Source organism: Aulonocara sp. 'chitande type north' Nkhata Bay, linkage group LG19 (genome assembly GCF_057382095.1).
Source record: "Aulonocara sp. 'chitande type north' Nkhata Bay isolate Kocher_YH1m ecotype deep benthic linkage group LG19, A_spYH_male_GT1.1, whole genome shotgun sequence".
In the NCBI taxonomy this organism is placed as follows: Eukaryota; Metazoa; Chordata; class Actinopteri; order Cichliformes; family Cichlidae; genus Aulonocara; species Aulonocara sp. 'chitande type north' Nkhata Bay.
In genome coordinates, this window is record NC_141362.1 from 31,154,401 (window position 1) to 31,177,162 (window position 22,762).

At 40.1% G+C, this 22,762-nt stretch overlaps 2 protein-coding genes across 3 annotated transcripts; both read left to right on the plus strand.

Annotated features, from left to right (window-relative positions):
* Window positions 1-343: 343 nt before the first annotated feature.
* pomt2 (protein-O-mannosyltransferase 2) lies at window positions 344-9,042 on the plus strand. Of its 2 annotated transcripts, none has more exons than XM_086275407.1 (21): window positions 344-1,456; window positions 1,532-1,616; window positions 1,702-1,806; window positions 2,578-2,686; window positions 2,907-3,015; window positions 3,134-3,293; window positions 3,389-3,495; window positions 3,579-3,661; window positions 5,377-5,486; window positions 5,589-5,655; window positions 5,780-5,840; window positions 5,939-6,017; window positions 6,156-6,307; window positions 6,389-6,480; window positions 6,570-6,646; window positions 6,736-6,807; window positions 6,880-6,939; window positions 7,020-7,125; window positions 7,228-7,344; window positions 7,612-7,723; window positions 8,313-9,042. In XM_086275407.1, exons 1-21 carry the CDS (start codon window positions 1,164-1,166, stop codon window positions 8,416-8,418), a joined length of 2,262 nt encoding a protein of 753 aa, XP_086131533.1. In that variant the 5' UTR covers window positions 344-1,163; the 3' UTR covers window positions 8,419-9,042. The 2 variants fall into 2 exon arrangements, with proteins under 2 accessions (XP_086131533.1, XP_086131532.1); XM_086275406.1 differs by having other exon boundaries at window positions 345-1,456; window positions 7,204-7,344; window positions 8,313-9,041.
* A 441-nt stretch (window positions 9,043-9,483) lies between these two features.
* Window positions 9,484-21,682, plus strand: lin52 (lin-52 DREAM MuvB core complex component). The gene is made up of 6 exons (XM_086275258.1): window positions 9,484-9,610; window positions 11,639-11,713; window positions 11,799-11,836; window positions 11,936-12,002; window positions 12,191-12,274; window positions 21,288-21,682. The coding sequence occupies exons 1-6, from the start codon at window positions 9,592-9,594 to the stop codon at window positions 21,341-21,343; spliced, it is 339 nt and encodes a 112-aa protein (XP_086131384.1). The 5' UTR covers window positions 9,484-9,591; the 3' UTR covers window positions 21,344-21,682.
* The last annotated feature ends 1,080 nt before the right edge of the window (window positions 21,683-22,762 follow it).

Consider the following 22,762-nt stretch of genomic DNA (forward strand, 5'->3'; position numbering starts at 1 on the left):
GCTAACGAGTGTGGGGTCAGCAAGTGCATACTGTGTTAACAAAATCTACCGTGAGATGTTCTCTTATTAATTAAACGTACTTATTATTCCCTCTAGTGGGCTTACTTCTGAACTACACCAACGTATTCACGCCTTTCCACATTGGCCAAATTTTAAATGCGTTTATTCGCAGTCTAAAAAGCGGCTCCCTGATCTGGTGAGTATACCATGAGTGTATTAAGGAAAACGGAAATGTACAAACACAATATTAAACAATATTAACAAACAATATTTTAGAAAAATCTCAAAGAAAAATTCCTAACATGCCAACATGACCCTTTCAGGGATCCGTAGGTATCCCTACGGCATCCCAGAAGGATTTTGGGAGGAACTTACGTTTGAACAAGTGGTTAAAAAGTTAAGTCGTGGTGAAGGGAAAGTGGTGGTTTTTCGTTTTTTGAGAAGTACTGGTCTCATCATGAGGATCTGAGGGTTCAGGAGTGACGGACGGTTAACAGCCAGGAGATGGCAGTAATGCAACAGTTTTGGATGCAAGCTGCCGTTAAACTTGACTGAAGAAGAAGAAGAAGAAGAAGAAGAAGAAGAAGGATTTTGGGAAATTTAGTTTATTCTTTCATCATCCATCGTCCACATAAATACGTGGATGTATTACACAGAAATACATCTCCTAGAAGCCAGCGTGTCTCAAACGTGTTTCATTGACTCGAGCTACAACCTCCCGTAAGGTGCCGGGCTCCTCCTAATGTAAAACCACTGATTAATTAAGCAGTAATTGTAGACTGTTAGCTCCTAGCTAATATCGTTCTAAATGTCGCCATTGGACCAGCGGCGTACTTAGCTAGAAAGTTAGAGAGGGGGGTTATTGAAGAAATTTGTCATTAAGTTGGGGGCAGTGTAACTGATATCATGTGTTGTAATTTGTTGAGTAGAGTAGGTGTGACGTTCACTGTCTGTATCGCCTGTTTTGACACACAGCTTTGAGAAGTGCTGCTAGCTGTTCAAACGTTTCTTCCTATTTATATCCGTGCTGAGTCTAGCTCCTCGCCCCCTGACAGCGCAGTTAGGTATCACCACATATCATATGGTTAGGTAGTATCACCCAAATACTGATTTACCTGGTGGGAAAGGGATCTAGTCGTTTGTATTACAGGATTATTTTCCTAATGGCAAAAGCAGAATGCACTCCAAAGTGGAACACCTTAGCACTACGGAACAGGAAAACATGCCCCACACCAGAAAAGAGCTTTCAGACCACATTCACTCCTGTGTCCAAGGACAAGAACAGTCAAACTGCTGGACACTTAGCAGGAGGTGACACACAGTCCTCAAACGGACCATCTGGTCAGTTTTTGGCTCGAGAAAGCATTGAGTCTCCAAGCAAAGTGCTGCTAATGCTGGTGGCAGGGCTGTCTTTTTCTACACGCCTCTACATGATAACTGAGCCCCCTCATGTGTGGTGAGTGACATTTACTCCATGAAGCAATGCTTACTTTGAGTCTTGTTTACAAGATGAGTGATTTGGGTCTTTCAGCTGGGATGAGACTCACTTTGGAAAAATGGGGAGCTACTACATCAACAGGACCTTCTTCTTTGATGTCCACCCTCCTCTTGGGAAGGTGAGATGGCAGAGTATGTCTTTGGTCTGTCTTCATGCAAGGCTCTTCAGTCCCGTACCTGTTGACCTTTGACACTCTGTTGCAGATGCTGATAGGGCTGGCTGGTTACATGAGTGGCTACGATGGCACCTTTCCTTTCATAAAGCCAGGAGATAAATATGAAAACCAAAACTACTGGGGGATGAGAGGGGTATGCTGCTTGTCACACTTGGAAAACTGCTTTTTGGGTCAAAACATGAATTGACCAAATATAAGAATTCCCTGTCTGACACTCTCTGATTTCCCTGATTAAAAAATCCTGGTTTATGATATGATTCTTAACAGTAAATCTGCTAAATTAAATTTTTATTGAATTGAATTGAAATTAGTTTGCATGTTAATACAAAAAAAGACTTTTTGTGCTGATCCCAGGGGCCTTTTCTGAAGTGCATTTTCTGCGTAATCACCAGTTAACCTAACCCCACAAACTGTATCTTTCTGGATTGTGGGAGGAAGCCAAAGTACCTGGAAAACATGCAAACTCCACTCAGAAAGGTCCCAGTAGGATGGTCGATTTGAACCCAACGTTCTTTCTGTGAGGTATTGCTAACCACCATACTAAATGTATGCTCTTTTTCATAAAGTCTGTCAATTTCACAAGTATTGAAATGTACCCTCTGGGGCTGTGCTTATAAAGAAAAATGTAAATATTTAAAAAATTAGTTTGGGGAAAATGTATAATGCCCCTAACTTCATCACAAAATATGTATATTTTATATGCAAACTTAAAATATTAGAAAGCTCAAAATTGGTAGTTTCTTTATGAAGAAATGTCTCAGAGATTGTCAGACTGGAAGCATGTATGCAGTCGACATGGAATTTCCTAATTGATTGCCGATACAGTTTTAATAGACAAATGTAAGAAATACCTAAGAAATGAATTCAAGGTGCTGATTTGTTTGTTCTTCCTCCTTTCCTGCAGTTTTGCGCCACGCTGGGCTCCTTCCTCCCCATCTTTGCCTACCTTATAGTGCTGGAGCTGTCTAACTCCTGCACCGCTGCTATCATCGCTGCTACCTTGCTCATATTTGGTAAATCATCATTTAATTGTCTTATGATGAAAGTTGCTATGGATTTCTTACACATACGAACAGTATGTAAGCAGTGAAGAAATGACTACACTATGACTCTGACTCAGAGTGACTTAAAAATGATTTTCCATCCTGGTCATCGTCTTCCTTTTCAGCTGATACCTCCTTTGATTACTGTGTATGTTGAGGTGAATCAATATGTTCAACACCTTTCTGACAGACACTGGCTGCATCACCATCTCCCAGTACATCCTGTTAGACCCTATACTCATGTTTTTCATCATGGCAGCAGTGCTGAGTATGGTGAAATTCAACCAGCAGAGATATAGGTAGGACACCAATAGAATCTGTTTGTCAAAGGTGAAAGGTTCACTATGGCCTGTTAATAATATTAACTACTTTCCTTCTTCCCTACTGAATCTTTTCTTTTCTTTCTTCTTTTTCCAGGTCCTTCAGTGCCTCCTGGTGGCTTTGGTTGGTACTTACTGGTATAAACCTTGCTGGGGCTTTGGGGGTAAAGTTTGTGGGTCTGTTTGTCATCATCCTGGTGGGACTGAACACAATCTGGGACCTATGGAGACTTCTGGGAGATATGAGTCTCTCGCTGGTAAACAGCAGGATATTACTAAGCTTACTGGTGCCGATATCGTCAGTGGTTATTGGAGGTTTGACCGCCCTTTTCCTCATGTTTCCTGGCACCAGGTGGACATTGCAAAGCACTTTCTTGCTCGGGCTTTTGCACTCATCCTGCTTCCCGTCATCCTCTATGTTACAATATTTGCTGTCCACTTTGTTGTGCTGAACAAAAGGTGAGAATGGGTGTTTAATAAGTACACATATGTTGACATTCACCGTATTATGTGAGTAATCATTATGTTTTTTTTCTTGCCAGTGGACCAGGAGATGGTTTCTTCAGTTCGGCCTTTCAGTCTCGTCTAATTGGGAACAACCTACACAATGCATCTATGCCTGAGTGTGAGTTGCAAACAGAGCTCTAAATAAAACCAAATGTCACTGCAGCTGTGTTTACTTAAACGCTACTCAGAAAGTGGAAAAAGAGGTCAAAGAGAAACGTAGACATTCCTCTAATATGATAGCCAGATGGGCTGAAAGGTTTGCTTACATTTTACTGTCCTGGGAAAGTTTTATAAGGATTTCACTATCAAGGGTTTAATCCCTTAAGCGGTTGGTGCAAGGACCACTTGTTACTTTTCAAAACATTTCAATAGACACTCTGAATAAATGTAATTATTTTACTTGTTTCCATGATGTAACACCTTGACATCAACTGTTGCTGATAAATGGGAAATCTATCGTTAATTCAGCAATTGTTAATAGTTATTTACCGTAAATGTCAAATGATATATTGATTACTAATCATTATTTACTAATTGTTTGATCATTTGTTTGTAGAACGCAGTCCGAGTCTTTATTACAAAGTCGAAGCCGTTGCAATACTACATTGCATCACACAAATTTATGTTTGTGATATTTGCGGTGGCATAAATCACAGAAGACTTGGAGACAGCAATTTGGGTTCTGTTTCGCTCACTGATAAGTTCTGTTTTCATTTTGTGCTTTCCTCTAACTGTATGGTTTGGTTTCGGGAAAGGCTGTGGGAAGACAGATCGGTCTCATTCTCAGGATCAGTGCAAAAGCAAACCTAACAGCTTTGACTAAATGCATTTCTTAAGGACATGACTTTTAGATGCTGTTGATCTCCTACAGTTAGTTTTTAGACCTGGCATTTCTTCTTTTGTCCTCCACTTGTCCAGTTTCCTCAATTATTTTTACGGCACACTTCACATGATGTATGCCAGGTTTTCCACTTTTACTTTGGGAATCACCTTGGTGCAATAATTTTGTGCCTGTCAAACTGTGTTATCTTTGCTAAATAAATGGAAACAAATGGCATGTTATTGTACCAGAGTTCTACTAACAGTGTGCCTAAAGAAACAATTTAAAATTGATTCTTAAGTGGCTTAACAGACAAAAAATATTGCTGTGATCAGAGACGAGGACTGGACTGAAACTGAGTGAAAAAGCAGCCGATGTCCAAAGAAAGACTTTTAGAAGAGCACTTTTAAAATAAGGAACTGCATTGCAACAAAGTCTTGCTCCTTCGAAGCAAAATATAAAGAAATATGTTCTGTAAGATTACAGATTGGGGCGACCGTGGCTCAGGGGGTTGGGAATCGCATCTGTAACCGGAAGGTTGCCGGTTCGATCCCTGGGCTCTCTGTCCTGGCCGTTGTGTCCTTGGGCAAGACACTTTACCCTACTTGCCTACTGGTGTTGGCCAGAGGGGCCAATGGCACGATATGGCAGCCTCGCTTCTGTCAGTCTGCCCCAGGGCAGCTGTGGCTACAACTGTAGCTGCCTCCACCAGTGTGTGGATGCGAGAGTGAATGAATAGTGGTATTGTAAAGCGCTTTGGGTGCCTTGAAAAGCGCTATATAAATCCAATCCATTATTATTATTATTATAATATAAATATTATTAAATGCAAATTAATTGTTTAACAGTAAAATAATTGGACTTTATTAAGTCTCTTAGCTATTTAAAATTTTTTTGATTGTGTGCATTATGTGGTTATGTGAGACATAACAAAAAAAAGTTTAATTTAATTTATTAATTTACATTTTCTGACGATGGTAGTGATCCTATGATTTGTTGATTTTCTCATGCAGACCTGGCATTTGGCTCTACCGTTACGATAAAAAACCTCCGTATTGCTGGAGGTTATTTGCACTCTCATTGGCACTTATACCCAGAAGGAGTTGGCGCAAGGCAGCAGCAGGTCAGGCTACTTGTTGAAAACTGAAATATTTTATATATTTATATTTGTAGTTTCTTTGTTTTTTTAACTTTAAATGTTTTCTTATAATTTCTTTGCTTACAGGTGACAGCCTACCTCCATAAGGACTACAACAACTTGTGGGTGGTTCACAGACAACAAGATAATAATTGTGAGGAACTGACGTTGATATATTTAACAATGTTGCCAAATACAATGTTAAAATCTAGCTGGGATAAAGAGTTGTTGTTTTATTGTTCATATCTATTGTTTTGGGGTTTTGTTTTTTTAATAAGCTCAATCTGGCAACCCTGATCTTGTTCGCCATGGTGATATCGTTCGACTGGAGCATAAAGAGTAAGTATTATGAGTGACAAGAAAAATGCACATTTTATTTAAAGTGATTCAGTCTCAGTTCTATCCCAAATCTCTTTGTGTGTGTGTTTTTCTTTCAGGACAACTCGTAACCTTCACAGTCACCTCCATGAGGCGCCTCTGACCAAGAAGCACTTCCAGGTTACAGGTTATGGCATTGTAAGGAAGGCTTTAACATAACATCTGCACTAAAAATACAGATTCAGTTGGACTCGACAGATTTATTGCATATTCTGTTTTGGGGTTTTATGGGTGTTCTGTACCCCAACACTAAAATTATTTTTGGTCTGTTCTTAGAATGGCACAGGGGACGCCAATGACCTGTGGCAGGTGGAGGTGTGCGGAGGTCGGAAGGGTGACCCAGTAAAGGTGCTGCGCAGCAAAGTTCGCTTTCTACATCGAGCTACCGGCTGTGTGCTTTACTCCTCTGGCAAAACTCTTCCAAAGTGGTAAAACGAGCATACTTTTAAATTTGAGATGACTTTGTACACAACCGATCAAAACGCACTACAAGTGTTGTTTCTGTTTAGGGGCTGGGAACAAATAGAGGTGACCTGTAGTCCCTACTTGAAGGAGACCCCAAGCTCTCAGTGGAACATTGAGGACCATATTAATCCAAAATGTATGATTAATTCATTCATTCCTATTTTGTGTTTGCACTTCTTGATGTCAGACAGCAGCTAACATGTTGTGTATTGTGTGTTCTGGCAGTACCCAACATTAGTCTGTCTGTGCTGAAGCCCAATTTTCTGGAAATCTTACTGGAGTCCCATATTGTTATGTTTAGAGTAAGTAATAATAAGAGAATAAATAAGCTCATCTGCTTTAAAAGAAAGTGCATCTTCATTTCTTTTCATTTTATTTTATTGTCTTTTAGGGAAATAGTGGCTTAAAACCCAAAGACAATGAGATGAATTCCAAACCTTGGCACTGGCCAATCAACTACCAGGTGCTTTAAATATAAATAAATAAAATTATTTTTTTAATATCTTTTAACTTCATGTAATTTCTTTCCGTGAAGGGCTTGAGGTTTTCAGGAGTAAATGCGACAGAGTACCGCGTTTACCTGCTGGGGAACCCTGTAAGTTTGTTTTTAAGTTTTATGCTTACAATCTCATTTAACCAGCAGATCAGTGTCCTCATGGTGAAAATGGTTTTCAGGTGGTGTGGTGGATAAATCTGGCCAGTTTGGGGTTGTATCTCACCATGGTGGCGGTGGCTTCCATAGCCACCCAAAGAGGTTTTTCATTGGGCCAACAAAGAATAGGTATGGTAAATAATGGTGCCTTAACAGTATGTGTTTGCATCGTGACTTTAAGTAAAGCGTTATTGTCCTGTGATTCAGAGCATTCTCTTGTGCTTGTGAGAGGAGGTGGACTGCTGATGCTCGGTTGGCTCCTGCATTATGCACCTTTTTTTACCATGGGTCGTATCCTCTACTTTCACCACTACTTCCCTGCAATGCTCTTCAGCAGCATGTTAACAGGTACCAAACTGTGCTGGATTTCTGTATTCCAACTATAACGTGTAGAGGGGAGTGCAGGGGTACAGAAGTGAAGTAGAAGCCACACATAAGAACCTTTTTTCAGCAGGTTTGGTGGGTGAAAGTGTCGCCAATACTTCACTTACAGCTTACTTCACTTAATGGCTTGCATTAGAGTCGACAGTGTTTAGGACACAGTTATCTCAGTTTTGCATACTTGACAGACAGTTTTTGCAATTTTGGTTAAATAATTGTATTTTTTTCCTCCAGGACTGACGTTAGACATCCTTTTCAGAAGTGCTGACCTTCTACTCCACCCACCTTATTCCTATTGGTTCCAGCGAGCTGGGCAGCTGCTGCTTCTGTTTAGTATTCTTTACAGGTGAGCTGAGTACTATGAAGAATCAGCTTGTTCTTAACACTGTCAGAAACAGCCTATCATTACTGTGAGGTATCTGCTACATAATGTAGTTCCTTATGATAGTCCAACTATTGTTTTATACTTTGATTGATGCTCTTGATGGTCCTAATGGTTTAATTAGCCATGAAGTTCTTGTAGCAGACTCTGTTTGCTGTGGATGAAAAGATTATGAATTATTAAAGGATTGTTATTGTTTTGTTGAGAGTTAATGACAAGATTAATACCTACAGCCCATCATGATTGATAAATCATTTAAGTTAAAGGAAGCAGGTGCTCTTAATATGCTATATATTGTCATGTATATCATGTAGATTTAATACAGTTTTCAAGTTTGGATGGACTATCATACAGATATTCTAATAGGATTACAACCTTCTCATCTGGCTCTCAGAAAGAAGCTTCTCTGCTAATTCTTACTAAATATTAAAAGAATAATTACACTGAACTTCTTGCTGCTGTGACTTTAGATCTCATAGCCCATTTTAGCACAAGAATGGAAGTATTTCATCTACTTAGTGTAACTGACTTTGATCCATTCACTGTCTGTCAGTTTCTACCTGTTTCATCCGCTGTCCTATGGCATGACGGGTCCACTAGCACACGAGCCGGGCAGCGCCATGGCTGATCTGAAGTGGATGGACTCCTGGGAGTTCTAGTCTGCTTTGCAGGAAGATGACACTAATGATGTGACTTGCACCTGTTCTGAGTATAAGGGACTTAAAACTGACAGAGTAGTGTTTGCACAAAGAAGTGATTCTTAAAAGGTACTGACTGAAATTCTACGTGTCTTAGTATTTGTGTCACAGCATTTGCACCTGACGTTGTCTATCATGCATGAAGAATGCTTGTTAAGGCAGACCTAACTCAATGCAATGTGAAAGCCCGATTGTGGTGTAAGTGGGAATCTTAACTTTGTCTCTGAGAGGCCTTAACTAACATCACAACTTCTGTTCCTAGATTTAACGTGTACTGTAATTAAAAACAATAAGCTAAAGTGCCTGAAAGGAAAAAGTTTTTAAAAAGTAAGTTTTAAAGGTTTAAATGCTACATCTCCCTGATTTTCGTTTTTAAATTTTGTACAGTTAGAAACTATTAGACTGTATTTTGATTAGGGATTTTCTGATTTTACTCATTACTTAGTATTTTGGTACTGTATTTAGCCATTAGTGCTGTGTGTTACACACTATTTTTATACTATGTAAGACTATTACCGACTCTGTTTACATTTTAATGTGATCAATAAACAGTGATACTGCATTCTGTATCTATACATGTAAAGTTTTCTACATTTTTGAAGTTGAAGGAAACCTTTAAATTGTTTTTATGTTCTGTACAATAACATGAAGCATGTCTTTACTAGACATGGTATTTTCAGTGTTGATAATTAAAATATGATTGACTACTTGAGATATCCCCAAAAGCTCAGAAATGTTTAGAAATCTGATAAAAGTCATAGAGTTCAAAAGATCATTCCAGTAATATCCATGTAAAAACATAAAAAGTAACACTGCAACAGCTTGATATTGGTCCCCTTGAAAAGAATTATAATACATTGCTTTGGTTGCAGGTGTATAAACATATTCCTGTGCTCCCAAAGTTATATTGTTAGTTTAAATGTAGGAACCGAAGTCACCCCGACCCAAATATAACCGTCAGTTACTTAATGTTCGTTGTATTTTTTTCTGACTTGAACTTAATGCTGGATATAACAATAAACCGGCGGGCCGCCTGGTGGTGTGTTTCTGAAGTACACCACATACACTCGTCAACTGTCAGAGCTGCTGCTGCCGCTGCCATTGGCTGTCGTTTATCACGTGATTATTGTGAAGATGGCGTCTCCAAATGGAGGTAAATTCTAATTCTTTACCCTGCGACGCTGTGTATAAAATGTAAAATTGAGATCTTTAAGCACATTAAACCGTTAAGAACTATAATCCTGTTTTATTTGAAGACCCACAGACGACAGAATACGCATGTTAGTGCCGTATTTTTGCTGTTTGGACATGTTTTTCCGTTGGCTAAAGCCCTCACTAGCCCCGGTGTTCGGTCCAGTAAATGGGGAAGAAGAGCGGGTAGCAAGCTTGAATTCTTTCGTGTAGTCTGACTCGCAGAGCTGAAGCTGTGCATCCTGCTAGCTAAAATATTAGCTGTTAGTTACTGCTGTACTACTAACAGGTTAAATCATCCCTCCTTAGACCAGTTTCATAACAAGTATAGTGTTTTTGTTTTGGTTGTATTGCTTTCTTCTTCTTCTTTTTTCCCAACGTTTTTTTTCTGTGTTGTACATCTCGTTATTCTTATTACTGGAAGCTGTGTACTTGAAATTGATCATCTTGTATGTTTAACAGTAAAGCACCGTGTGTTTTACAGATGACTGTAGACACTCACTGTTGTACCTCTCTCGTGATTTCATCCATACAAATTGAGAGTAATTTGACCCAAAATTTAACATTGCAATCCATCCAATCTAGTCTTTGTGTAATTTGACATACTTTGACATTTTCCTCAGATGCACATTGCATTCTGTAAATATGCCAGGTTTGGGGGTAATAGCTCTTTGGGTTCCTTGATGTGCGAAATGCTATTTTATATTTTCAGTCCGTGTTATATTTGTCATTTCTTTGTAGATTCAACTGAAGAAATTAGAGAAAATTATGTTTTGCAATTGGCTGCTAGTAACAAAGTGCCTAATACCTCTTGAGTTTAGTGCTTTTGTATGCTTGAATGAATTCATAAATCAGTGTTAAGTGGTTTGACAAACAATCCTCTGAAAATGGTCAGCTATTAATCATAAGGTGGAAAATAAGGGGAAAAGTAACAAATGGCCAAAGAAAAACTACTAGCCAACACTGGTCAAAGTCTGGCTCAGTGGAAGGAAAATGCAAAGAAATGATGGGTGGCTCAAGACTTTTGCACTGTACTGTACATGACATTAAACATGGAAGAAGATGCCCAAGGCTGTTAAAATAAGGTGTTATCACACAATTTGCCCAACAGATTGGCTCTGACCCAATTTTCTGCCTGTATTGTCACTACTGTGTGCAGGTCATGTTACTGCTGAGCAGATAATGGTGCACAGTCAATCAGTGTTTGTGAAAGTTTGTGAAATACATTGTTGGAAAGCTGGTAAACAGCCCAGCATTTTCCACTTTTTATATAATTGTGACATGCTGTAAGTATACATAGACAACTTAATTCTATGTTAATTCTTAAGGCTATTACATCCCTGTAATTTCACTGAAACACCATTCTTGCTAAACATAGATCCTTATCTGTTATTTTTTAATGGAGCGCCTTGTGACTTATCAGTCCAAAATAAGGTTTAGTGACTGTGAGTACCATAGAATCTGATATAGATGGGACCATTGTTATTCTATAATCAAAATAGAATTGTTTTTAATTATATGATAAAGGTGATTATTAAACACAGCTATGTATTGATTTTAGGAGACCCATGTTTTTCTGAACAAGTGAACCCGAATCATGCTGACAAAATTCCCTCCTCATAACAGAGACACTTAAACCCTGCTGGCTACAGTTTAACAAGTATCTAAAAACCACTTATTCAGGATTATTCAGTGTTGCAGGGAGAATGGACCCTATCACAACTGTCACTGGGTGGAAGATTTTTTTTTTTTTATAAAGATGTTTTTACTCTGTAAAAATCCATCCATCTATTTAGTGCCTAGCTCGTCAGATGCCTGAGGTGGCTCCTTCTGATGCAGAGGAATATTAGCTCTAAGAAAACGCTGAAGCATCATTTTGCCACTTGCATCCACAATGTCATTCTTGTATTCGTTGCCCACAGTTCGTCCCTCGTGGTTACAGTAGGAACATAAATCTACTGGCTCTAATTTGTTTTCTTTGTCTTGATAGGTGATGATTTTGAGTCGTCATTGCTGAGTTTTGAGAAGTTGGATAGAGCGTCACCAGACTTGTGGCCAGAGCAGTGTAAGTTTATCTCCTGCTCCTATGTGACTGGTTACCGTAGCTTTTATTATGCATAAACTTTATTATTCTCTGATCTCTCATACAGTGCCTGGAGTCGCAGAATTTGCTGCATCTTGTAAAACTGTGAGTTAGATTTAATATGGCTGAGTTTGAGTTACACATTAGAAACATAAATAGGCTTGTCACACTTCATGATGTGTGATCTGTAACTCTTTATCACAGCCCATCTGCAATTCACCTCCAAAATGGATGTCAGATCTGGAGAGTGAGGATATTGAAATGTTGAAAGGTTGGTCCAAATAGCTAAAATTATGGGGTTTTTTCCAGACAGATTTTTCAATTTACTTGTTACAGTTGGTGTTAAACAGAAAGACTGGTGGACAGAAGCAGACTTAATATATAATCCTGTCAAAATGGTTAACATTTTGCTGAAGTTAGGTTAGCGCTTTTATTATGGGTCTTGTTATCCTTCTGTAGAGCTGGGTAGCCTGACCACAGCCAACCTGATGGAGAAGGTCAAAGGACTTCAGAATCTAGCATACCAACTGGGCTTAGAGGAGTGTAAGTACACAAACAGCACACACATGCCAGTGTACAGATAATCCAGCCTTTATACCTTTAAAATCACTGAGAGTGCGAAAAGGATGTGGTCACATGTTACCACTAGATGGTGCTCATAGGCCTCTCTTGGGTTTTGCTTCTCTGTCTGGAAGAAGTAACTTCCCAGCATCTTTAAGAATCATAACACTGAGAAATCCTAATAGATTTAAGTTCACGTGGGCCTGTATGCTTTTGTCCAAAGACAGAAAAAAAAATGAAAATGTAACTTCAACTCCCAAAGCTTGTGTCTAACAGCAAGCATGTTGACCTCAACGCCTTAAATACCGTATTTAGGGTAATATTGGTAAACTTGAATGGTAAGAAAGAAAAGTATGCCCAGAGGAGACAAATGCCTAAGCATTTGATGGATGCAAAATCTATTTTTAATCCATTCCCCCAGTGCCACCATTGTCATAATCCTTGTGGAGTGTGGATTAGAGAGATGTAGCTAAGTGCTCATATTTCCCGAAGAGAAAAATCGGTTTAAATTTTTCCAGTTTAGAAGCATGCAAGTGGTGAAAAACTGTGATATACCCCTGTCATGGCAATACAACCTTAGCATTTTTTTTTTGTTTACAAATATACATGGAAAGTTTGCTAACTCAATTAAATTACCACCTAAGGGCAAAATGGTCAGATTTTGGCTCAATTACACTAGAAGTGCAGTACTTTGTAAGAGTCAATAAAGACAATCTGAGCCAAATAATGCAAAAAATAATATGGATAGGCTTTGATAAAAATTTGAAAGCAGCACATGTTCAACTGTCTAACAATGTGAGATTTTTAGATGGTTGAGTGATTTTAATGGCAAAGATTTGCTACAATGCTCTCATCTACAAATGTCTGTCGGTACATAAATATTAACAGGGTGCCTGTGCTTTAGTTGCATAAGCCATAACTTTAAAATCTATTTAGTTGAAAAATGTCTGATCTCCCAGCCTTTGCCTAAACCAGGAGAAGCATGTAATCTGGCTGGTATAAAGATGTTAGCTGTCATAGGTGCAGGACTGCAGGCTTTGCAATCATGTCATGTACCCCGGGATGACGGGACGCAATGACGGTTATTATTGGTGTCAGAGCAGCCCTGTAATCGGTGCCTGTTTAATGCTCTCTGGTTTAATTTTCTCCTTTTCCGGGCTGTCAGGGGAGGCCTTGTAAATCTCAGCTACTTTTTCATCATGTTTGTGCACTCTTCAGTACCCGTAAACATACTCCGCAGAGGCATGGCAGAGCGAGGGCAGAGGACAGGATTTACTGCCCTCCCCCCTTCAACATGTGGACCATTAAAGTTGGAGCTGGTTAATGGCAGAGCACAATCAAGTAGTGAAAACCCGCCCACCATACTGCAGTGAGAAAGGAGATTTGAACCAGAAATGTCCCTTTTCCTAGAATGCGCTTAAGCAGAATTAGTGTAGGTTTTTGCTTTTTCTAATATTTGTACATATGTATGTAACATGGATATGAGGGGGATAAGGACACAGCCTCCTCCCACAAGCAACCCTAAAAAAGGGCTGTGTGATGCTGGCCCAGTTAGTCCCAGAGGGTTTGGCGCGTGCCTATTCCTCAGGCCCCATCTGTTACTCCGCCCCATGATGAATACCCCTGTCGTGGGCCACTGAGCGTGGGCATCAAGCCTGTGGTCTCTAGGGAAAGCTGAGGACTCTGATAAGTGCTGTTATTGGAGGTAATTGAAAGCTGAGTGTTCCTTTGGGATGCACTGAAGGGCCTCAGCTACTGACACGACTGGTAACACGGCTGCTGGAGCTGGTGGGATTTTGCACTCTCACACTTGTGGCCTCAACTGACTGCCATTTAACATGTCTTCCCTAGAATGTGTCATTAGTTGTTGTTATTGAAGATTCATATTACACAGAACAACAGAAAATTTGTTGTTGTTGTGGTTGTTGAGTGTTTTCATGAACTTATAACAGTGACATCAGATGTTTCTCAGCAGTGGTTACTATAATATATTCAGAACATGCACCCTTTTAAAGTTTTAAAGTTAACCCTAAATATATTTTCCTCCCTCAAAATTTTGCCAGGCGCTAGAACTAATCAAAATAATTTTGTCATCTCCACATTGTTATAAAAATTGTAAGGAAAAATATCACTTATAATTCGATTCCAAAAAAAGAAAAACGACACGACTCGTTGCCTTCTGGGTGTGCAATCATATGTCGTGGCTTCTGTTGCACCCTGCGTTACCTCTCTCCTGCCATGATGCCACCCAGCACATACCCCGGCCAACTCTGTTGCATCTTCTTGTGTGAAGGTGAGACTGAAGGTCACCCTGCTTTGACAGCTCCTAATGGGGCTTCATCCACCACCACCTCCTCCACACCCTTAGGATCAATCTCCGGCCTATTAGAAGCATGCCGCTGCTGAATATGATTGCATTCACTGGGCCCCACTAGTGCTAATGTGCCTCCATCAATCCATCAGGGCGGGCTGACCGCAGGGCGGGTGGTTATGAAGTACCTCAGCTGACAACAGCTGAATGAGGAACAGAGGATACCTCCCCACCACCGCTACCACTCTTCCTCCTCCTCCTAACCTCTGCTAGTTCCCTGTGCTAGCCTTTTTACCTGTCCCCTGCTTTTCTTTGGTCTCATAGTTAGAATGAATGGCAGCGTTGTGGTGCATCTCATTCACAGTGGCACCTCATGTGTGCTGAAAGTAAAATAAGCATCTAGGATGGTTCAATTCTTACCTTCTTAATCATCTTAAGCACTTAGTACCTGTAGGCTTTCTGTTATTAGCTTTCTGAAATTGGCTCCCGCACAGGCATTGCTAAAATATGGATGGGTTTTATTTCATAACTAGCACTAATAATTATACACGTCATCATTCATCATCTTGAAAACTCTTAAGTAGTTCAACAGACATATTGCAAAAGGCTGACATGAGCATCTCCTTCCATGGTAAGCATGTTGCAGCTGTATCTGACAGAGCTTCGTCATATCTTATACAAGAATCAGTGTTGGGGCTGTGTGAGAGAGGCAGAGCTAACACACAAACACACATACTCACTGCTCCTCAGTGCTGCCTGCCTGCTGCTGCCTCCCTGAGCAGATCGGAAATGACACCTCATTTCCATAAAGGCATTAGGAATTCATTGGATTTTCTTTCCCAGCTAATCATAGTGCGGGTGTAAAACCTTTTAGGCTTTTTAATGAATGATTTTTGACTGATTGCCTATTAATAAGGACACCTCTTGAACAGGCATAGGCTGGGGCAGGGGTTGGGAGGTGCAGATGTGTTTGTTTTGGTGTGTGTGTGTGTGTGTGTGTGTGTGTGTGTGTGTGTGTGTGTGTGTGTGTGTGTGTGTGTGTGTGTCAGCCGGGCGAAAATGCATTGGAGGAGGAGGAGGGGTGGGCCTCTCTCGGTTGGGACATAAAGAGGAACCAGTGGCTCCCCTGGGAAATCACAGCTCGTGTCTGCATCTTAAATATCCCTGTGAAGTATCAATAAGTGGGTAATTGAATTTTGAACACAAACATGAGCGTCAGGTGTATGTGTAGCAAGGCGGGGGTGTTCAGCGGGTGCGTTGGATGAATATGTGTGCCTCCAAGTCCTTCCATGCTTGAGTGTTTGTGTGTGTCATTTCCTCTGTCTCTCCCTCATCCCTGGGGACAAGGGCAGTGAAAGTGGATGTTAAATCCATTAAATAAAGCTTACACCCCGTAATAGCTGAGCACCTCTCGGCGATGGTCATTGAGGGTCAGATAAGTCCTCTTAACGCTTAATGAAAGTGAATCGGGTCCGTCAGACTTGGGGTCTGCGACTTCAGTTAACCCAGGTGGTCATCGGTCCTGGCTTCTAACAGGCATCCGGGAGCTCACTGGGAGCATGTCATTTGGGTGGTGGTGGGGGGGGGGATTTGGGTTGGGCAAAGTGATGATTACTCTCATTTTATACACAGGGGATTGGTAGGAGGGGGGCTGTTACAATGGCACGCAGATCACTTGTTGTAAATGAGAGGAAAGTGAGATGTTACACCACTGCGTTTCCTCTGCATTTTCCTTTCGTCCACATGGGATTTGGCAAGTGAGGATGATTTACCAGTGTGGAGCAGAAAATTGCAGCAACATTTGGGTTGCAACAGTGCAGGCTCTGATACTTCAGAGGGCATATTTCCTGGCATACTTAGCTGCTTGCAGATATAGGTTAATCTCCATTGTTTCAGGGGACCAAATCAGAGCCAAAATCCACATCCAGAGGGTATGGGGCTGATAAGGTACAATTTCTTATTTTTTTTTTTAAATTTGCAAATCAAGCCAAGGGGAATGTTTAATTTAGGTAAAATTGACATATATTGTATGTTGTGGCTGTGTTTGATAACCTACCATAACATATGATGATGGAATCTGTGGCCATTAGGGCTAAATGATAATTAGATGGTAACAAATCAACAGGACAAGGCGATGGCCTGCAGAATCCATGAGGTGCCATTTAGTATGGATGGTAGTCGTAACAAGATGCTGATTAACTTAGTGCAAAATTAGTGATTGACCTTTCTAATCAACTAAACAAATCTCTAAGTCTCCCTAATCAGTATTGATCTGATCTCTTCAGGTGTATGACAAAGCCTGTGTGTATGTGTTTGTGTGCGTTGGTCAGCAAGCTTTTGAGTGAGTCAGGTTTTCTGTAGTAATGCTCTTTTGTTTATTTTCCAAAAATGAACAGCTATTGGAGTCTCTTTTGATCAGTCATAGAAAATCTCGAAAAGACAGATCCAGCAAAATAAACATTGTAATTAAGATCAACCACTTATTGTTACATTTTATCTGAGATACATAATTTCGTCTGAGTGTGTTTACAGTATATGGCAATCTATGTGTGATTTTTGGGTTGTGAGGGTACCACTTTGGTCCGTCTATACTTTGTAAACATGGATGCTGGGCTCAAATCCAAAATGAGTTACAGGGAAAAGAGAACATGGATACGAAGTAGAAAACACTGGCTGTATCCCAATTCAGGGTCTGCAGCCTTAACGGCCCACAAGGGCCGCGTACTTAAAGACCGCTAAGGCCGGAAGTGCGAGGCTTGTGAAATGGGACGCTCTAGCCTCCGTTGCGCTGCCCAGGTTGCCTAGCAACCATGATACTAACAGCTGGAAACGTGTCATACAGCTGTGTTTGACAGAAATGAAGGACAAAATCTTTTGTTCATTTGTTTGTTCCTACATGAGCTTTGATCATTCTCTGTGAGATTAAGCTCAGCTATTGAACGGCGTATATTTTAAAGTAAAGGCTGTAAAACCAAGTTAGTACAAACGTCACTAACGTCACATAACTTTGCAGACATGTGGCCAACAGGAATGTTTTAATGTTCTTCGTTATTAAACATTTGCACATAAATAAGTGACATAATATTCAGTACTTACTTAAAGTTTAAAGTTTACTCTTCGGGCGCCCCTCATCCGCCGTTTTTTTCCGGCAAAATTATCCACACCCAGCGCCGCGCTATGCATTCTGGGATACGTTGGGTCACGAAGTCTACACCGCCACGTCCTTAAAATTCAGGGAAATGAAGGACGCATTTGAGGGCCGCATTTCGAGCAGCCCTTGAATTGGGACAGCCTTCGTCGCGTCGCTGTGACATAATCGGCCTTAAAATGCGGCCTTTAAGGCTGCAGACCCTGAATTGGGACACAGCCATTGACGTGCAAATGCAGTCTGAATGGGAGAAGACAAAGGCTGTCTTCAAAATTTTATTTATGTCTAGTCTACTCAGTCCTGCAATAAAAAGTGTGATTATTGTGCACTAACTAGATAACCACTGCAGACAGCTGTTAACATATATCTTCCCTTGCAATAGTTTTTGTCTTGTCTTTCCCCTCAACCCCCAACCAGTCATGGCATCTGGCTGCTCTGTCCTGAACCTTGTTCTGATGGAGGTCTCTTCCTGTTAAAAGGGAGTTCTTCCTTCTCACTGTCACCAAGTGCTCGCTTATATCTGATTGTTGGAGTTTACTCTCTAATATTGTAATGTCATTACGTTCAGGTCACTCTTGTTGTATGTTGGCGCTAAAAAATAAAATTGAATTGAACTGTGTGACTGAGAGATTTTGTACTTTACTTGAATATATCATCACTCCACAAATAGGCATAATTTTTATTATCCCTGTTGCATGAACAGCAGAATGCTGCACCACATTTAAGGCCATAGACTCTACTACGTTGCTGTTTTTTCTGTACATTGTAGCTGTCATATCTCTGAGCATTTATAAAAATTCTGTACATGAGTATATTACAGAAGCATGCTGGAGGCTGCAGCTGTAACAGTGCTGTAAATTTTCAGTGGAATTGCAGAGTAACATTGCTGATGCAAAAGAGCCAAATCCTTTAAAATAATAGCAATAGTAGTAGTAGCTCTCTTGTTTTATACTGCAGATGCAAAAAGCTTCAACTAAAGTCTTAAAAATACTTTTAGAACTTGTTTTAATAGAGGATTTTTATGAAACTGCTTGGGCTACTGCATTGTTAAAACATATGAGGAGTGTTAAGCTGTTTGGAACCAAAAATAAGAGAAAAAACGACAGAGAAATAAAAAGAGAAAAAATACAGACAGTTTTTGTGGATATTCTCAGATTTTGTTAACTTTTTTCAAACATCATACTGGCTTTTGTTATCTTTTAGGTTAAGGTACTTTCAGTTTCAGCTGGACAGAGCCTGTGGTCTGTCTGCAGACAGTGACAGTATATTTAGTTACAGTTTGTTCTCGCTTTGCATTTTTTAAAAACTTTATCACTAACACACAGAGCCCCGCACGCTGCCAGCACTTCTCGTTTTATGAAAATAAATCCCACATTACTATTTCATAACTTTAATTTAATGTCTTTAATGTTATGATATTAGATATTTGAGTTTCTATCTGAGAAAGGGGAGGCTGAAGTGAACCGTAATTAATGAGACATTCAGCAGGGCGCGTAATCTCAGGAGAGGCACTGCTATCTTTGATCTGTTTTACAGGTTGAGCTCGTCACGGGTTGGAGAAATTGATAATAAGAAGGAGAGAAGCATTTCATGTTAAAAATGCAAATATTAACTGCTGCCCTTTTACCATTCCTTCTGATGCTGCTTCAAATAATAGTGACACCATCTTTCTGCCAGTTTAAGGGTCATCCCAGTGTAATTGCTTTCCCTTGCCTAATTTTGATGGCTTCACTTCAATCTAAAGAATCCTATGCGTGGCCAGAGGTCCGTTGATGACTCCGTTTAGGGTGATTTGAAGAGATGGAAAATTGGAAAATGAACCCATCCCATTCCAGTTAGCATCATCTTCAACCTAATGATGGACACCTCAAGGTGACATGGCCCCCACGCCCAGATGCACCATTATCATTCCACCCTGGGCAACTCATCTAAATTACTAACTGCCCTGGCTTTTTCATTAGCCACATTGGACAGAGGAGGCGGGGCCCCTCTGCACCAGCACACGCAGACACCAAACAGGCGTTATGAAGGTGGGCGACTTTGTGCTTAAAGCCCATTTAAAATAAGTGCTGTCTGCTGCTCTGTCATCATTTATTTGTCTGATGTACAACATTTGTAACAGTAAAGAAGGCGATCTAAGCTTTGTGCTTTTTAAAATCTGTAGTTGAAGCAGAGAGGCTGATCGTCTTCTTATCTCGAGTAGAGTAATTACTGTACCAAGAAGGTGCCTCTGTGGGGTTTATGATGATGCTGCAGGAAACTGTCTGTAGTCTCTATATTCACACTCGGGTTTGTCTTTGATAGAAAAGCCTCAGCAATGATTGGTCTCCCAGAGAAAGCCATTTTAACAAAGGATCTTCAGCAGGGACGATTATGTTTCAAGACTCGGTGCCAAGATGCTGGCAAAACCTTGTTCACTGAATCCCACTTGAATACATTTCTTTATCTGGTGCTATAGTGACAGTAAGCGACTGTGTTGGTAGGGTTGGTCTTTTATTAGTGTGTGGATGTGATAAAATTGCTGTTCATTATACACATTTCAAATTAAATAGCTTACACTCTGTTATAATGGAAAATCTAAACGGTATGAAGACTCATCTCCTGTAGATACAATATAGAAGGATCGATTATGCTCTTTTCCACCTCTTTTTTTTTTTAATTTTCACATTTTATTCTATTTTCAGAGTTGAAAATAATCCTCCTTACTGGGCTCTTCTCTTCTTTCCTCAATTCTCCCCTTCTTTCTGATTGGCCGCCCCTTAATAACATAACATTTTAATAGCAAGTGAGGCTGCTGCACTCACTGTGTATTATGTTTAAATTTCTTCTCATCTGAAGCATCAGCTTCCACAGAGTTAAATTATAAGAAAAAAGGGAAGAAAACCAACAGATTTAAAACAGTTGTATCCAGAGTTTTAACTAAACTAGCAACTCATAGTTTTTTAGGACAGTGTGCATCTTGTCTGAATAATGTAATATTTCTTGGGGAGGATGACCTGTCACAGCCCCGTACATTTATCAATGGGACCTCTAGGCTGGCAACTACTAAGTTCATTGCGCAACCCTAACAATGAAGCCTTCACTCACTCAATTATTCATCTTAATACTTGAATGAGTATTATGTTTCTGTTAGTGTCTGTCACTATTCATAACCTGTAATCATTTTTGCTTCTTAAATCACATACACATTAATACTTTTATACATGCATAGGTCTAAGACCTGTACCTCACTACAGCGAGCCAACAATTTTGTAATCACAAGACTCTTTGGTAGTTACGTCTCAATTTTATGTTGATTTTCATGTCCTGGATGAACAGATGTTTGTATAAATTGCCTCCCGATGTGACGCTGGAGATATTAAATACATGCTGTGCATTACTAACAAGCTTTTCTGAAGTTGTTAGAGCTGTAACCAAGTGTTGCACAAGACTGATTTGTTTCTGATTTGTTTTTTCTGACTTACTAAGAAGACTGTTGAAAGGTCTCTGACACTGTGCTGTAGTTTATCTAAAATATGTGTTTTCTTGTTTTCCAGCCAGAGAAATGACCAGAGGAAAGTTCCTAAACATCTTGGAGAAGCCCAAGAAGTGATTTATCTTTTTGTTTGGATTTCACAGTGATTGCAGTCGTTGCATTCACCAGTACGCTATGAACATGTTCAGACATTCACAGTCAAGTCAAGGACTGCATTCTGATTAAATAGAGCAAAATGCTCACTAACATTGCTGATGTCTTCTCATCAGACTCCTCTGTACAACTGCTGTTCTCTAAATAATCTTTTTCTTTTTTTTTGAAAGTTGTTGCTTTTCTCTGGATTTCTCTCTGACTTGTAGATCTACCTTGATTAAATGTTCCCTAATTATTCATACTTTTGAACATGAAACTTTTTTTCAGTTTGTGAAATTATTTAATAAACTATTAAAATGAAAAGATCTTTGCTTTTTTTTTTTTTTTTTTAAGAATTTAAGTCTCCTGTGAATTGATTACGTTTGCAGCCAAAGGAGCCAACTGTAGTGATGCAAAAGTTTTTAGAGACTGTTCAACTTCTTTTAATTAGGGCAATAACTTCATGCCTCTGCCACTCCACAGAGTGCAGCACCTCTCTGCTGTGGACATGTAAGGAGCTCCGACGTGGGAGTACTTTCTCGGCTATCGGGGCATGTTTTCTTTTTAATGAGCATTGGAAGCAGGGTCTCCTACACAAAACATTGAGTAAAAATAATATTGCTCATTGTCATCGCCGTTAATAAGAGTTGACATAATTACTAGGACCATTTCTTTTCTAATTAGCACACTTCAACGTTGTCGGAGCTAGCGGTCGGGCAAAAAGAGAATCAGACAGGCATGCCGAATGGGAAACAAAAAGAAGTCCATCCGCCATAATTAGGTAAGACAATGCCTCGGACTGTTCTCGGCTGGAGATGTCGCAGGGGCTCTGGCCGCTCACTCCCAACAAGTTACACTTCTCCCCAGGCCGGTAATAAGCCCCCAGTCGTCTTTCCGATTCACACGGACAGAGGCCGCCATTGCCTCACTGGCTTCACCCCTCGTGACCTACACGGACCCTGGCTCACCCCTACGAAAATATGTATTCATGCAGCACTTTGGCTTTGTCCGTGTTTCTTACTGAAGTGTCCTGGGACGCGCAGTCTGGCGAGCCGCTGACGCAAAGCGTGGACAGAAAAGAAGCCCAGCCCGTCTTTATTTATGGCCTCAAGAAGCTGAAGGCCTGTGCACGCTTCTTAAGCTGGAGTTTGTCATTCGGGTGCTGAGAAACATTAGAAATAAAACCAGGGATCAAACTGAAGAATTATTTTTTAGATCTGATCCCACCAAGTGTCACCAATGACTTGTGACGCGGTGGCTTTATGAAGTTAAAACATTTACTGATAATTTGTAGATATTTTAAAGCCACAAAAAATAAACTGAGTGTTTCCAGTTTTATCGTCTCTATTCTCTTTTCGGAAGGCCTTCGTTTATTAATGCATTCAATAACTTTAAAGCGCATTA